This window comes from Onychostoma macrolepis, chromosome 22, assembly GCF_012432095.1.
Source record: "Onychostoma macrolepis isolate SWU-2019 chromosome 22, ASM1243209v1, whole genome shotgun sequence".
Taxonomy (NCBI): Eukaryota; Metazoa; Chordata; class Actinopteri; order Cypriniformes; family Cyprinidae; genus Onychostoma; species Onychostoma macrolepis.
In genome coordinates, this window is record NC_081176.1 from 34,323,726 (window position 1) to 34,338,058 (window position 14,333).

Below are 14,333 nucleotides of genomic sequence, written 5' to 3' on the forward strand. Positions count from 1 at the left end.
CCCAAAAATGGAAATTATGTCATTAATTACTCACCCTCATGTTGTTCCAAACCCTTAAGAACTTCGTTCATCTTCGGAACACAATTTAAGATATTTTTGATGATATTTGAGAGCTCTCTGACCTTCCCATAGACGGCAAGGGTACTATCACGATCAAGGCACAGAAAAGTACCAAGATGATCGACAAAGCAGTCCACGTGACATCAGTGGTTCAGCTTTAATGTTACGAAGCTACGAGAATAATTTTTTTTGCGCAAAGAAAACAAAAATAACGGCTTTATTCCACATTTTCATCTCTGCTGTTTCTCTTTTCTCTTCGTTACTTTTTTTTTCTTTGCGCAAAAATGTGTTCTCGTAGCTTCGTAACATTAAAGCTGAACCACTGATGTCACGTGGACTACTTTGTCGATCATCTTGGTACTTTTCTGTGCCTTGATCGTGATAGTACCCTTGCCGTCTATGGGAAGGTCAGACAGCTCTCAGATTTCATCAAAAATATCTTAAATTGTGTTCTGAAGATGAACGAAGGTCTTACGGGTTTGGAACAACATGAGGGTGAGTAATTAATGACATAATTTTCATTTTTGGGTGAACTATCCTTTTAATGGCCGCAATAGTTTCAGTTGGTAGCGTTGATTTGTTAGTTACACATGTTTACTGTTTGTACACTAAAAGTTGCATCACACCACCATTTTGCATGGTTAAAAAAAGACATATTTGTTCTAAAATGCCATCGAGTTAATCTAATCTACCAAAACTTGTTGCATGTACAAGTTTTCATACTTTTTTATTTTATTTTTTAGATAATTGATTAACAACAGTTTTCATTTCATGAAGTTTCTGTCAGTTTTCATACATTTTTTTTAGATGATAGTTTCACAGTTAATATGAAATGTCAGTGTTTTTAAAGGTGTTTTTATACTAAATGCAATAATACTAAAATGCTGTCAATTTTTAAATAAAAAGGTCATGGACATTTAAGAACATGCAATGTATTTTATTTTATGTGAGTAGAAAATAGAAACTTGAGTTGTGTGGGCAAATTACATAGTTCAGCCAGTTGAATGAACTTAACATCACTAGTAAGATGAACTATTCTTGAAAAAGTAACCTGGCTGCCTTAAAAATATAAGTTAATTCAACAAGACGCTTAGTTTGGCCAATTTGTATTACGTTTGCAGAACTTATACTTACAAGTTTATTCAACAAAATGCTTAGTTTAAACAACTCAATGTTTGTTGGTCTCACTAATTTTATGTTGTTTCAACTTGAATTTAGTTTGGTACAACTTTCTCGTCTAGTTGGGCTTACTAAAAACATGTTGGTTATACAAAGTATAAAGTTGATTCAGCTTCTCCTTTGTTACCCCAACTATTAAATCTAGGTTTAAGGAACTCCAATATATGTGTGAACAACAAATGTTTTTTAGCTTATTGAACGCAAGATTTTAAGGCAGCCAGGTAACAAATTATTTTAAGTTGAACTTACTTAACAACTTTTTTTTTTTTACAGTGTTCACCAACAAGACAAATACATTTACAATGTCATACATTTAGCTACTAAAAAAGCACACATTAAACAAACAACATTAATCATAGCTTACATTTTTATAATAAAATGTCTACAGTTGTTCAGCAACATCTCCACTTTCCTGAGTATCTGATTAATCAGAGCTTGGTGACGTCTGCTCTCTCTTCTGTCGAAGACTTCTGGATCTGATGTCATAAACAAGAACAGCCACAGCAGCCACGCCCACCAGAGCAGAGAGAGCCAATCGGATCACAGCTTCAGTAACACCACAAGAGCAGATATGGGCTTGTGAGAGAAGAAAATATTTAAATATGATTCAATCACACACACACGCACACAGTCTCTCTCTCTCTCACACACACACACACACACACACACACACACGCACATACTCTCACACTCTCACACTCTCTCGCTCTCTATATATACAGTATATATATATATATGAAGAGTTCAGATGCAAAAGCCTCTAAGTGCCGTCTGAAATTGTCTACTAAAATGAGCATTTTTATCAGCCTCCTATATTTATGTTCAGTTGTTTAACTTTTAATTGCATAGAAAAGGACCTATACATTGCCATTAGAGTAAAATTACTGAACCTAAACATAGGAGCCTGATAAAAATGCTCATTTTAGATGAAAATGTCAGATGACACTTAGAGGCTTTTGCATCTGAACTCTTCATATGAAGTACCTGCACATGGCTTGCAGAGTTGAGTGTTGAGATGTGTGGTCTGGTTGCTGATGGAGTTGTTGATCACACAGCTGTAGGAAGCATCCACACACTCGATCTCCAGAGGTAGAGAGACTGATGCTGAGATCAGACACACTGATGCTGGACAATAAACTGTGTCCTCTGAACCAGGAGACACTCACATGACTCACATTCACAGCTGAACACAACAATGAACAACTCTGCTCTGAGGATGAAGGTGATGAACCGTTTCTGCTGATGACAGGAACAGAAAGACGAGCTAGAAAACATGAAAGAAGATAAATGCAGAAGTAGATGAGAAAGAAAGACTCATCAAAAGTAGAGCATTTAAAACAATCTGATATAGAAAGAATGTTTAGCAAGCAGACAACATTGTCACTGAAAAACTTGAGATGAATTATGAGACATGATGTAAAACAATAAAGCATGCAAATTTTAAGGTTACTCTCATGGAATATTTTTTTTTATTATTATGCTTGATTTCCAATCAAGCTGTTATATGCAGGAATTGACCATTAAATTTGAAAATTGACCATTAAAGAAACACCCAGCAGCAAACAGGGTAAATATTCTACATACCATAGAAATTAAGAAATGAATGCGTTGAGCATGTGTTGCAAAAATGAATCCACAGAGTTCTATCATTTTATATATTCTCAACATTTATTACAGTTAAAAATATGTAAGCTTATAAAACAGTATTCTACTCACCATAGACGGTAAGATTGAATGTGTTGAGTGGCGTCTGTGTTCTGCTGCCGATTACTGCATAAAGTCCAGAGTCTGTGGTTCTGGTGTCTGTGATGGTCAGAGATCCAGTCTGATCCAGCTGCAGTCTGCCTCTGAATCTCCCATCAAGAGCATCATCATGAACGTTTCTCTTTCCATTTTCTCTGTTGATTAGAGCTATGAGAATGTGCTTGTGTCCAAATCTCCACCGTGTCTCATTATCTGTAGTATCATCAATTTCTAGAGTAACCGACTCTCCCTCCGTCACTGACTCTGACTTCACTGCATCACCACCAAACACACCTGATCAACAAACACAACATTTACTCAGAATATCAACATCTACAACATTTAGAGGGTTTTTTTTTAACTGTTTTAAAAATTGTCATTGCAAAACAAGTCATCAATAATTTCCATGTATAATTCAGTAATGTGCAATAAATCAACCGTTTGATGTCACTGGAAAAGAAAAATGACAAAATAGGACAAAGAACAAATAGCTTATTAGAGTTTATTAGAAACATTAAAAAAGAAGGAAGGAAATAAGATAGTTTGTTGTGTATGTGGACAAGTGAAATACAGAACTGAAAACACTTACCACTCCATAAGCTTAAACTGAAGAATATAAACATGTCAAATATTTTCTTTGCCATTCTGCTACGACTTAAACTGACAACAGTTCCTAATTTAGTAATGGCTGCAATTTAAACATGAACACACAACTGTACTTCAACAACATACATGTTATAATAAACGTTGAACCTTTCGTAATAAAGTAAAAAAAATAAATAAATGAATAAATAAAATAAAGCTAGAAAGAGCTGAAGATGACAGTGCTGCTTGTCTGTTATAGCTGAGTAAAACTCTGCAGGCAGCGTGAACACTCATACTCACTCTCTCTCTCTCTCTCTCTCACATTCGCCATGTTTGTAGTTTATTAACACTTTTTATTCGTGTCTGCAGTTCTGAACCGAATTTTTCACCAAAGCGCAATGGGTTGGCAACAGAGGTGGAAAGTCCAGGGGTCAGAAAGTAAAAGTCCTGTCATACACTGAGAAAAATGATTTTGTGGTGAAGTAAATACTACATAAAAACAAATGTAATTTCTACATTAAATAATTTGGTTCAGGAAATAAAAAAAAATAATAAAAAAAATTATTATTATTATTACTAAATTTAAGCTTGTAGAAATTAACGTTTGAACTTATAAGTATATTTTACTTAGAATTGTTTATGTTTACAAGGATTCTTTAAGTTATGATTCCGTTTTTTTTTGCACTGGGGTATGAATAATTAAAAAGGTTAAAAAAAAATTCACTGTTTTTGAGTTGTATTTACACTATTTTATGGTTTCTTTTGTTGTTAGGTTTAGTAACTTACTGTTTTGTGACATCTGGCCCATACAGAAGTCACATTGATTGAAATATATTTTTAATAAATATATTTTGATATATTTAAATATCTTAAATTCAAATAGAAGAAAATATATTTTTGTACAATATATATAAATATTAGGGATGTGCTCAAAGCTGAATACCTTATTCGGAAAGGCACGGATAATGGCTTCAAAACGAATAACGGATTTATCCGAATAACAGAAAAAAATATTCGACAATCACACGTTTGCTGGAACAGCACTACATTAGTGAGGTCTGCGGTTGTTAAGATTTGTGCAATAATAATTGCTTTGATAGCGTTTGACTGTTTGGTACAGATAATATCATGGTGATCACTGTGTTTGTCTAACGTTATAATCTTAGACATGTTTTTCAAAGAACTTGTCGGTCTATAAACACATGGCAAAAAAGAATACAAGGTTCCCATTACTTCTCTTTCTGTGCACTGAGCAATTTCCTTACACAAGCCTGTTTACAGCTCACTTCTTCTAAATATGCAAAATAAAAATGTATTATTACTGAAACCAACCTAAACATACAGCATAAAGAACATAGAGATGTTTCAAAGATGGTAGATATATATATTTTTAAAGAACTTGTTCAAGTCTATTAAACACATGGAAAAAAAGAACATAGAAAAACCATCCCCTCCAGAAGTCTGAGATCTGCGAGTGAGCGACGCCTCGTGGTACCATCACAAAGAGGCTCAAAATCACTCTCCAGAACATCCTCGTTCACCATTCCTGGCTGGTGGAATGATCTTCCCACCCATATTCGGAGTACTGGATCCCTGTCAATCTTCAAGCAACAGCTGAAAACTCATCTCTTTCGACACTACTTGACTTCATCCTACACTTAAAAAAAATATATATTTATTCCTTCCCTTGCTAGCTTGTACTTATTTAAACAATGCCTGAGATTTGGTGTTACAAGCACTTTGTTTCCCAGACAGCAACATAGTGTTGGCCCAGATCTGGCCCGTATGAAATCCATGCGGGCCAGATGTGGGCCAGATCTGGGCCGACACTGCTTGCTGTCTGGGTTGTCTGATTGCCTCTTCAAGTTGAATCGCTTTATGTATTCTCCAATTGTAAGTCGCTTTGGATAAAAGCATCTGAAAAATGATTGAATGTAAATGTAAATGTAAATGTAAAACCACAGGTTCCCATTATTTATCTTTCTTTGCACTGAGCCAGTTGCTCAAACAGACAAGCCTGTTTACATTTTCAGATGACAGGGCAGCTCGCTTTTTCTAAACAACATGCCCTGACAGTGAAAACAACATGGATGTGGCAAGTGTTGCTAAGTATCTGCATGCAAGGTAGGCCATCTCACTGTGTGCACCTTCATGTTTGGACCACCACTGCAGGGAACAGTCCTCTATGCCAATAAAGGACTCTGCCTTGTAGCATTCCACACATTTCTCAATACAGTTCTCTTCTTCATCAGATGAAGACTTTGGCACAGACATGAGACATGATCTCTTCTTAGGTGGCTCACAGTTGTCACTGGTTTATCTTGCTCTGCAAGTCCCCTCTCCCGGAGCAAGGCAGATTGAATGGCACGCCTCAGCTCCGTCAGCCCTGCTCAGACATTTGAGATCCTTAAACCTTGGGTCGAGTGCTGTCGCAACCCTCAACCATGTGGTGTTGGTTTTTTCCTCCTGTTTGTCCATGTCTGTTGTGAAAGTTTCCTTAAACTTAACCATCTTCTGAGACCTCCATCACACGTGATAGATGACACAACGCTGGCAGCACAACTGAGCAAGAAACAAACTTCTCTCCTCCTAGAAGTGCACTCACATACCTGCAATAATATAGAAAAGAACTTTAGTTAGACATAATGAGTGTGTCACTCACTTTCAATGTCTCACTCTCACTGACTGACACACACACACACACAACACACTGTCAGAGACACGTCAGAACAACAGAGAAATCCACTCTAACATTACAAATGTCTTATATAGAAAAAACTAAAATTATCCACAAATTATCAGTTTCTATTTATTTACGATTTATAGGTGTGTTTTAATCTCTCACTGACACACTTCCCCACTTTTTTGACACAACCTTACTTTACATTTAGTCATTTTGCAGATGCTTTTATCCAAAGGGACTTACAATTGGGGAATAAAGCGATTCATCTTGAAGAGGCAATCAGACAGAGGAAGTGCTCATAATACCAAGTCTCAGGCATTGTTCAAATTAGTAAATATAATTATAATTTTATTGAGTAAATATAGTGGATCACTTTTTACACTGTAAAAAATGATACACTATATTTACTCAATAAAATTGTGTCAACAGATTACAAGTAATATTATTAATTAAATTCAACACATAAAAATTAATTAGAATTAATCAAATGAGATGATTACAAATTAATCATTCAAAATTAGTAAAATAGCACAAAAAAATTAAGTAAAATGTAAACAAAAATATTGATTTCACTGGCCAAAACCCCCCCCAAAAACACTATGCTAATGAATAGTATGCATGCCAGGCCAGTAGTTGGCGATGAAGAAACACTGCGCAAAAATGTAATACACATGCACATGACGTCACCTTTTTCACAAATTCATGTTTTTGTTGTTCACATGGAGATGATACAGGCATTGTGTTCAAAAGCTTGTGTTTCCAGGCCCCCCCAAAAACAGTTATTGAAGACACCTGATGTTAACACAGAATCACTGAAGGAGAAAATCTGAATTTTTAGGTTACCATTACGGTGGTCAATGTTTGCTTTAGTTGGGCTCTTGACCCTTGATTCTTTAACATTAGATTTTGTTTGGCTGCTGTTGCAGAGTTAAACAACAGTTAGACAAGCCAAATGAGAAGGTGGTCTGGTGGTGTTGATTATGTATTGTCATCATCATTTGACCTGAATCTCTGAATTAGATTTACTTTGATTACAGCAGTACTGTAATTCTGCAGTATAAGATCTGAACTTTTCAGTATAATCCAAAGGATTTCTTAAAAAATTTTCTGATAAAAAAAAAAAAATGTTCTTTTAGGCACACTCTGACATCAAGAATCAGATTATGAATCTCAACAACGGTGATAAACAGATCAACTTTGAACGTCTCAAAACAAACCACTAAAAATATGCAATGCATGATGGGAGCTATTGATGAGTTTTGATTGGTGGCACCCAGAATACACTGCAACATTTGATGGTCACCATTGTTGAGGTTCTCACGCTGATACTTGTGAACGGTGTGTATTGAAAACTATAGGTAGAAATACAGATTATTTGATTAAAACGCTGCTGGATCTTATGCTGTTCAACGCATTACTACAATCACTGATATGAAATTAATAGCATAGACTCTACATGAGATCATTTGTTCAGATCACTACATGATATCTTTAACATCAGCAAGTAGCCAGCATCACCTGATCACAGGTTCTCTTGCTGTTTTTACCACAACAAACATAGTCACAGCAGTTAAATAAAAACAACAAAAAGTTGTCCAACTAAAGCAAACACTTCTCACCATAATGGTGACATCAAACCAAACTGTTACTTTCAATTGTGACCGTGTTTGTCTGTCTCAATGCCTCCTCAACTTTAGCTTTCTCCTCTAGTTGTGAATTTTGCTTGTAATGGTGGCTCTCGAAGGTAGTTCATATGTAGAATTGTTAAATGCGATGTGAATAATTTCGAGTAGACCTTCGTCCTCCACTACATTAACTGGCCTACATGCTGTAGTCACCCATTTAGCTATCGCTGTAGTGAGTCTATTGCTTGTGGAAATGTCCATCCGTCTCTGCTGAAAACTATCTAGTGTGCTCTGCCTTTGATGAGGGGGATGAGAGCTCTCTGCATCAGCTGTATGCTTCGCCATCAAGTGATATTTTAAACTCGACGTGCTGCGGTGATAACTTAATTCACATCGACAATAAACGCATCGACAACTTTTGTCTTGTCAACAGAACCATCAGACATCGTTTTGTAAACAAATTTACCATTCAGAAGACCTTGTTCTTTCTCCATTTCTGTTTGCTGCTGCATTTTCTATTTTTCCTACTACAGGCTAGGCCACGGGTCGAACAGGATATGCACGCTACGTTAATCACGTGTTAATAAAATTACTGCTGTTAAAATTTTGCAGGGTAAACTTAAAATAATTAAGTAGAAATTACTCATCAAACTCTGTCTGGCCACATTAAATTTACTTATTTCCGTTGCTAATTTTACTTAACTTAGTTAAGTAGATCTTACTTAATTTTGCATTTAAATTTTACTTTAAAGATATGCGTTAAAAAACTAATAAAGTAAATTTATCTTGTTTTGTTTTTTTCAGTGTATCCACGTAGTTGGGGGAAATTCCCCTGGCCCAATGTTTGGTTTGTTTATTTTCCTGGTTCTTTGTCTACTCATTTTTGCTGTTGTTGTTGTTAAATTTTTATTTTGTATTTATTTATTTATTTTATGGTGAATTACAGAGTTGAGTATTCACTTTTTTTGTAGGCTATATTTATTATATATTGTTGTTCTTAAAAAAAGGCCTTTAATACTTAAAATTTTAAGCACGTTTAAGTTACATATACGGTATGAAATCCCTTTTTATTCACACACATAAATATAATTGAGATCGAATTTTACTTGCAATCATGTGCACTAAAAGAAGAATATAAGTATTTGAAGCAGTAATTCCCTGTACTTTACGCTTGTTTCTTGTCGCGTAGTCCGGTTCCCACGCAAATTCACGTCTCTGGAAAACATCCCGTGTGGTTAAACTTTGGTGTGTTGGTAGATTTTGGTGACGGCTAACAGGCTGACCATTCTGTCCTCACTGACCGCTCGCCTTGTTGAGTCTTGTTCTTCTTTAATATTTAACGGCGGCTTGCATCCAAAAGCTTTGTTTTACCGCCACCTTGTGGATTATTCTCCTGCGATGTTACTCCGGTTTATTTCAAGTACTCCTCGCTGCAGACTGTAGCGCGGTGACGTCAGGTACCTACGTCACGTATGTGTTTACCGCGCATGCGCAAAGTGACGTATGGTATATCTATAAAACAGGCGCAGTAGCGCGGTGACGTCACGTACCTACGTTACCTATGTATTTACCGTAAATACTCAGGTTCAATAATGGTTCATTCACTTCCAGAACATTTACTTACTTTTGTTTTCTTAAAAATGTGCGTTTGTGTTGGCTTTTAATTGTAAGGATGCTTTGGTCATAATCACAGAGAGTGTCATTGCAAATGTGTGCGATTTCAAACATTTATGACATGCTTTATGATATGTGTTAGTATTCGACGTGACAGGGATTCTGCTGGTCTTTAAAAGTCTTATTTCGCCTAAAATTAGCCTTTAAAGATGTATTAAAATAGAGCAGAAATACTTATATTAATAAAGTAATGAATTGCATGCATTGCAAAATAAATAAATAAATACATACATACATACATACATATATATATATATATATATGTGTGTGTGTGTGTGTGTGTGTGTGTGTATGTATGTATGTATGTTTCTCATATTTGTCATCTTTTGCATTAACATTATCAAAAATTAATAGATACTGTAACAAATTTATTGTTCATTGTTAGTTCATGTTAATTAATACATTAACTAGTGTTAACAAATGACACCTTATTGTAAAGTGTTACCTCTTAAATTTACCTTCATGTTCATATGACTTTTTAGGGACATTATCAGTGAGACGAAATTCAGAGAAGAGTCCCACTTCATATGTCTAGACAGTTCTTTAACTCCTTAACATGTAGTGAATACTGTAAAAAGTATTTGAGTGTCTGTCTCTCTTCTCATCTTTCTGTCTGCCTCATCTCAACTATCTGTTTTTTATTACAATATACACAGTGAAGTAAAGTGCAAAAGAATGTTGATAAATTGTAAATAAAATACTACACAGATATTACAGAATAAACTCTGTAATTCCGTTTCATTTTACCTGAGATGAGACATGGTTAAAATCATGGATATGTGCTGTATTACATTTTATTGTTTTATTTTTTTTCCACCTTAGCGTTCTTAATACTTTTACATTTTATTAGAGTATTCTGTTAAGTATGCGCATGCGTTTTTATGACGTGTTACACGCACGACGCAAAAACACCTACCGTCACCACGTAATGCAAATTACACACGCAATGCGCATGCGTGTCATAGACATATACCTGACGTCACCGCGCTACAGTCTGCAGCGAGGGGTGTCTCGATTATTTCCTTTGGCTTATTCCTCGGTCGTCACCTCATCAGACCCGTTATAAATTACACATATTTCTTCTGTTTTGTCCATCCACACCCCTTTGCAGTATGTTTCTCTTGTTATCTCGGTACATGTTGTTGTAAAGTCTGCTGTTACTTTCTTTTTCATCCTTATATACAGGGCTGGGGAGTAACGAAATACATGTCGTTACGTATTTAAAATACAAAATATGAGCAGCTGTATTTCGTTATAGTTTCATTTTAAATGGGTGGTAATCAGATTACAGTTACATCCGAAAAGTAGTTTACCAAAGTGATTACTTTGATTTTTAATGTCATTTATTTATTTTAATATTAATGTAAAATGATTTTAACCATGAGGCAACTGGTGATACTCAGGTGATGCCTGTCCATACAGCAGCCTGCCTGCAGAGTGCAGACTATAGTGATGACTCACTAAAATGCAAGAGGAAATCAGAAAGCCTAGCGCGTAATTGTCGGGGAAATAAAAAAGACGATTTTACTTATAAATGTGAAAAAGGACGGAACATCACAGTAGGCTATGTAATTTTTGTTTACCTGCAACATAATGTCTTTCGGCTTCAAAGGAACATCTAATCTTGAAAAAGCATCTTAAAGTAAGTTGTTCTCAGTCTCAGGTTTGTACGAGTTCTTGTTTTTCTATATTTATGTATAGTTAAGCAATATCAATCGAGGAAGAAGAGTGCTGTTTAGGCGAATTTAGCGCGATTGCAAATGTGATGCTGATGTTATGTAATTCATAACAAAAAGCTAATGTTTAGTGTCTTATTAAAAGAATAGTGTTATCTGATTTGCTCTATAGCTCAAACAAAAACGGTTCCATACAACCGCTGGTCTATTTACACTAGGCGCAAATCTGGTTGGGATTGACATCATTAGAAAATACGCCTATTTGAGACACACGCTGATAAGATTTGAGTTTGAATCCGTTTTTAACTCATTCAACTCCCATTCTTCTCCCTTTCCCCATCACATATCTGCCACTGTTTGCAATAAGTATTAACATCTAATTACTATCAATTGTTGCAAAGAAAATGCAACTTTTTTTCCAACATGGTGTAAATAGAATTTATGGCTATTTGCACTTAATGCAAATAACCACTGCCTTCAAAATAAATCCACATCAGTTGCGCGTCTGCGAGCAACATTTGGTTTCTGCATGAAGCTGCGTTTTGAACGAATCAGCTGAGAATGATTCAATTACATTCATAAAATCACTTGCTTGATTCCTGAATGAATCGGGCCTTTTGAGCGAATCAAATTATTCCATGACTCTTTCATTAAGACAGTGATTTGCCACCACCTACTGGCGGTTTTAGTTTCATATTTAAAAACAAAGTTTTCTCCCATAATTTGTTATTTCTATGTTCAAAATGTATTGAAAATATTAATCTCATAGCATTATTTATGCATTTATAATTGTTTTAAATGTATTCATGCCACCCATTTTTATTTAGAGGTGGTTAACATAAAAACAAGACATCAAGGTTAATATGCCATTTAACTTAAGTATTCCAAAGTATTCCAAAGTATTTAGATTAAGTTACTAAAATTAAGTAATCTAACGAAATACATTACAAAATACTTTTTAAAGCATGTATTTTGTAATCTGTAACGAAGTACATGTTAAAAGTAACCTTCCCAGCCCTGTGTATATATATATATATATATATATATGTGCAATGTCTATAGAAACATACTAATATGATTAAAAGATTTGCAGCTCAGATACAGGTTTTTACAAAAACAAAACGTCTATAAAATGATGAACATCACATTTCAGCCTTTAAACCATTTTTTTAAAGGAGTAAAATGTATCAATTATTAATTTAAGACATAAATATATATTTAGTCTTATATAAAAAAATATTAAATTTGTTAATAAAGTTGTTATTTTTGTTTTCTTTGAGCACAAAAAGTATTCTCATAGCTTTGTAAAATTATGGTTGAACCCCTGATGTCACGTGGACTATTTTAATGAAGTTTTTACTGCGTTTCTGTGTCTTGATCGTGGAAGGTGCTTAACCTAATTTTAAAGAAATTAAAATAAGTTATTATTACATTTCCATATATCAGGGTGTAAAGGCCTAAAATATCATTGAGTAAAATATCAGTTAAAACATATTTTGTTTTCATATTTAGTCACAAGAGGGAGCTAAAGCAACATCTGCATTACGATGATCATGTTGCTGTACAGCATCACCCTGAAAGCAGTCACTGGTAAAATATAATATATTAAAATATTTGCAGTTGTGTATGTTGCTACAGTAACTAGCAAGAAGAAGTTTGGCTAGTTCCTAGATAAATGTAGTTACAACATCTACCAGCAGGGGCAAACAGATCATGCAGTACTAACCAAAAGAGAAGAGAGAAAATAATACACAAAATGAGCCACTGAAAATACACATACTATGAAACTGCTCAAAAAAACAAAAATGTCCTATTTTATGCGCATGTATTTTAAAAGCACAAAGTTACTTTGAGGAGACTATTTCATGAAACTATCTCAGATGAACAAATAACTTTGATCACTATCACTATGACCAACATTAAAGACATTAAATCTGAGTTCAGTGAGGAAAATGAGCTGCTATATTATAAGTGTTGATATTTCCTGATCAAACACACAGATCTCTGAATAATAGAGGTTTTCACAGGAGCTTCTAGTGATGATCAGATCGAATCATGATTAAAATCAAAAACAGGATCAGGCGGTGATCACATAACTCATAAAACAATTTAGGAAAATGTGTTTTTAACTGATTATTGAATTATTGAATAATTGATACACTTTCACTTTTATGTCAGTTTTTAAGGACTTTAAAATCATGGGCCTTGCTGTATGTTCTGTGATTGATGTCAATTATTGTACAGTTTGTTTTGTTTTTATTATTTTACAGTTTAAAGTGCCATCTAGACAAGCTTTTACTGCGATTCTAGTGCTGCCATGAATAAGCTTTTTATATGCTCTTCATCTTTTTCAACACATGATTGCAGCAGAAGGAAATAGAAAAAATAGAAATGTGAAACCTTGGGATCCCTGTCTTGGACTTTAAATGTGTAAATTGTGCAAAAAAATAAATGTTAAAAAGACAAGAGAAACATATCAACATGATTGTCATATTAATATAAAAACGATTAAAGAAGCAATGATCATTAACCAATTGTCCTGATATGATATGATATCAGTTCCTAATGGACTAAAATATCAGTGTGAGAGAGTGATATATATATATATATATATATATATATATATATATGAACAAAGAGGACTTTAATTATCTGTTGATAGGACTTGAATATCTGTTGATATTTCCTGAATAAACACACAAATACTGAGGTTTTCACAGCAGCTTCTGTTGATGGTGATCTGGATCAGGCAGTGATCATATTACTCACAAAATAATTAAGGAAAAATATATTTTTAACAAATTACAGAAATGTTAAATAGTTAGCATGCACTTAAAAAAAAGTTAAAAAATAAAAAATGACAAAAATAAAAAATTGTCCTCACATATCAGTTTTTAAGGCCTTTGACTGAAAAATAATGTTGATTTTACATGTTCGGTCACTAGTTGGTGCTCCAACAGGGTCTTTAGGAGAGACGCACTGTCTGTATACCATTAAACTTAACATGACTGAAACTGAAGTTTAAAAAACATTCTGACATGTAGATTGGTCAAAAAACCTCTGATAATAACTTATTTAATATCCCATAATGTTAAACTCTCTGTGTGT

At 34.4% G+C, this 14,333-nt stretch overlaps 1 protein-coding gene across 1 annotated transcript; it reads right to left on the reverse strand.

Moving 5' to 3' along the window:
- Positions 1-993: 993 nt before the first annotated feature.
- Positions 994-4,039, reverse strand: LOC131530801 (uncharacterized). The gene is made up of 5 exons (XM_058761271.1): positions 3,572-4,039; positions 2,956-3,276; positions 2,415-2,503; positions 2,224-2,320; positions 994-1,815 (listed from the first exon to the last, which is right to left on the reverse strand). Exons 1-5 carry the CDS (start codon positions 3,624-3,626, stop codon positions 1,664-1,666), a joined length of 714 nt encoding a protein of 237 aa, XP_058617254.1. The 5' UTR covers positions 3,627-4,039; the 3' UTR covers positions 994-1,663.
- Positions 4,040-14,333: the final 10,294 nt, after the last annotated feature.

Coding starts and splice junctions, on each gene's coding strand:
- LOC131530801 (XM_058761271.1), bottom strand. CDS start 3,626: ATGGCAAAGAAAATATTTGACATGTTTATATTCTTCAGTTTAAGCTTA. Junction 2,321..2,414: donor TGTTGTGTTCAGCTGTGAAT/GTGAGTCATGTG, acceptor CTACCTCTGGAG/ATCGAGTGTGTGGATGCTTC. Junction 1,816..2,223: donor ACTCTGCAAGCCATGTGCAG/GTACTTCATATG, acceptor TTCTCTCACAAG/CCCATATCTGCTCTTGTGGT.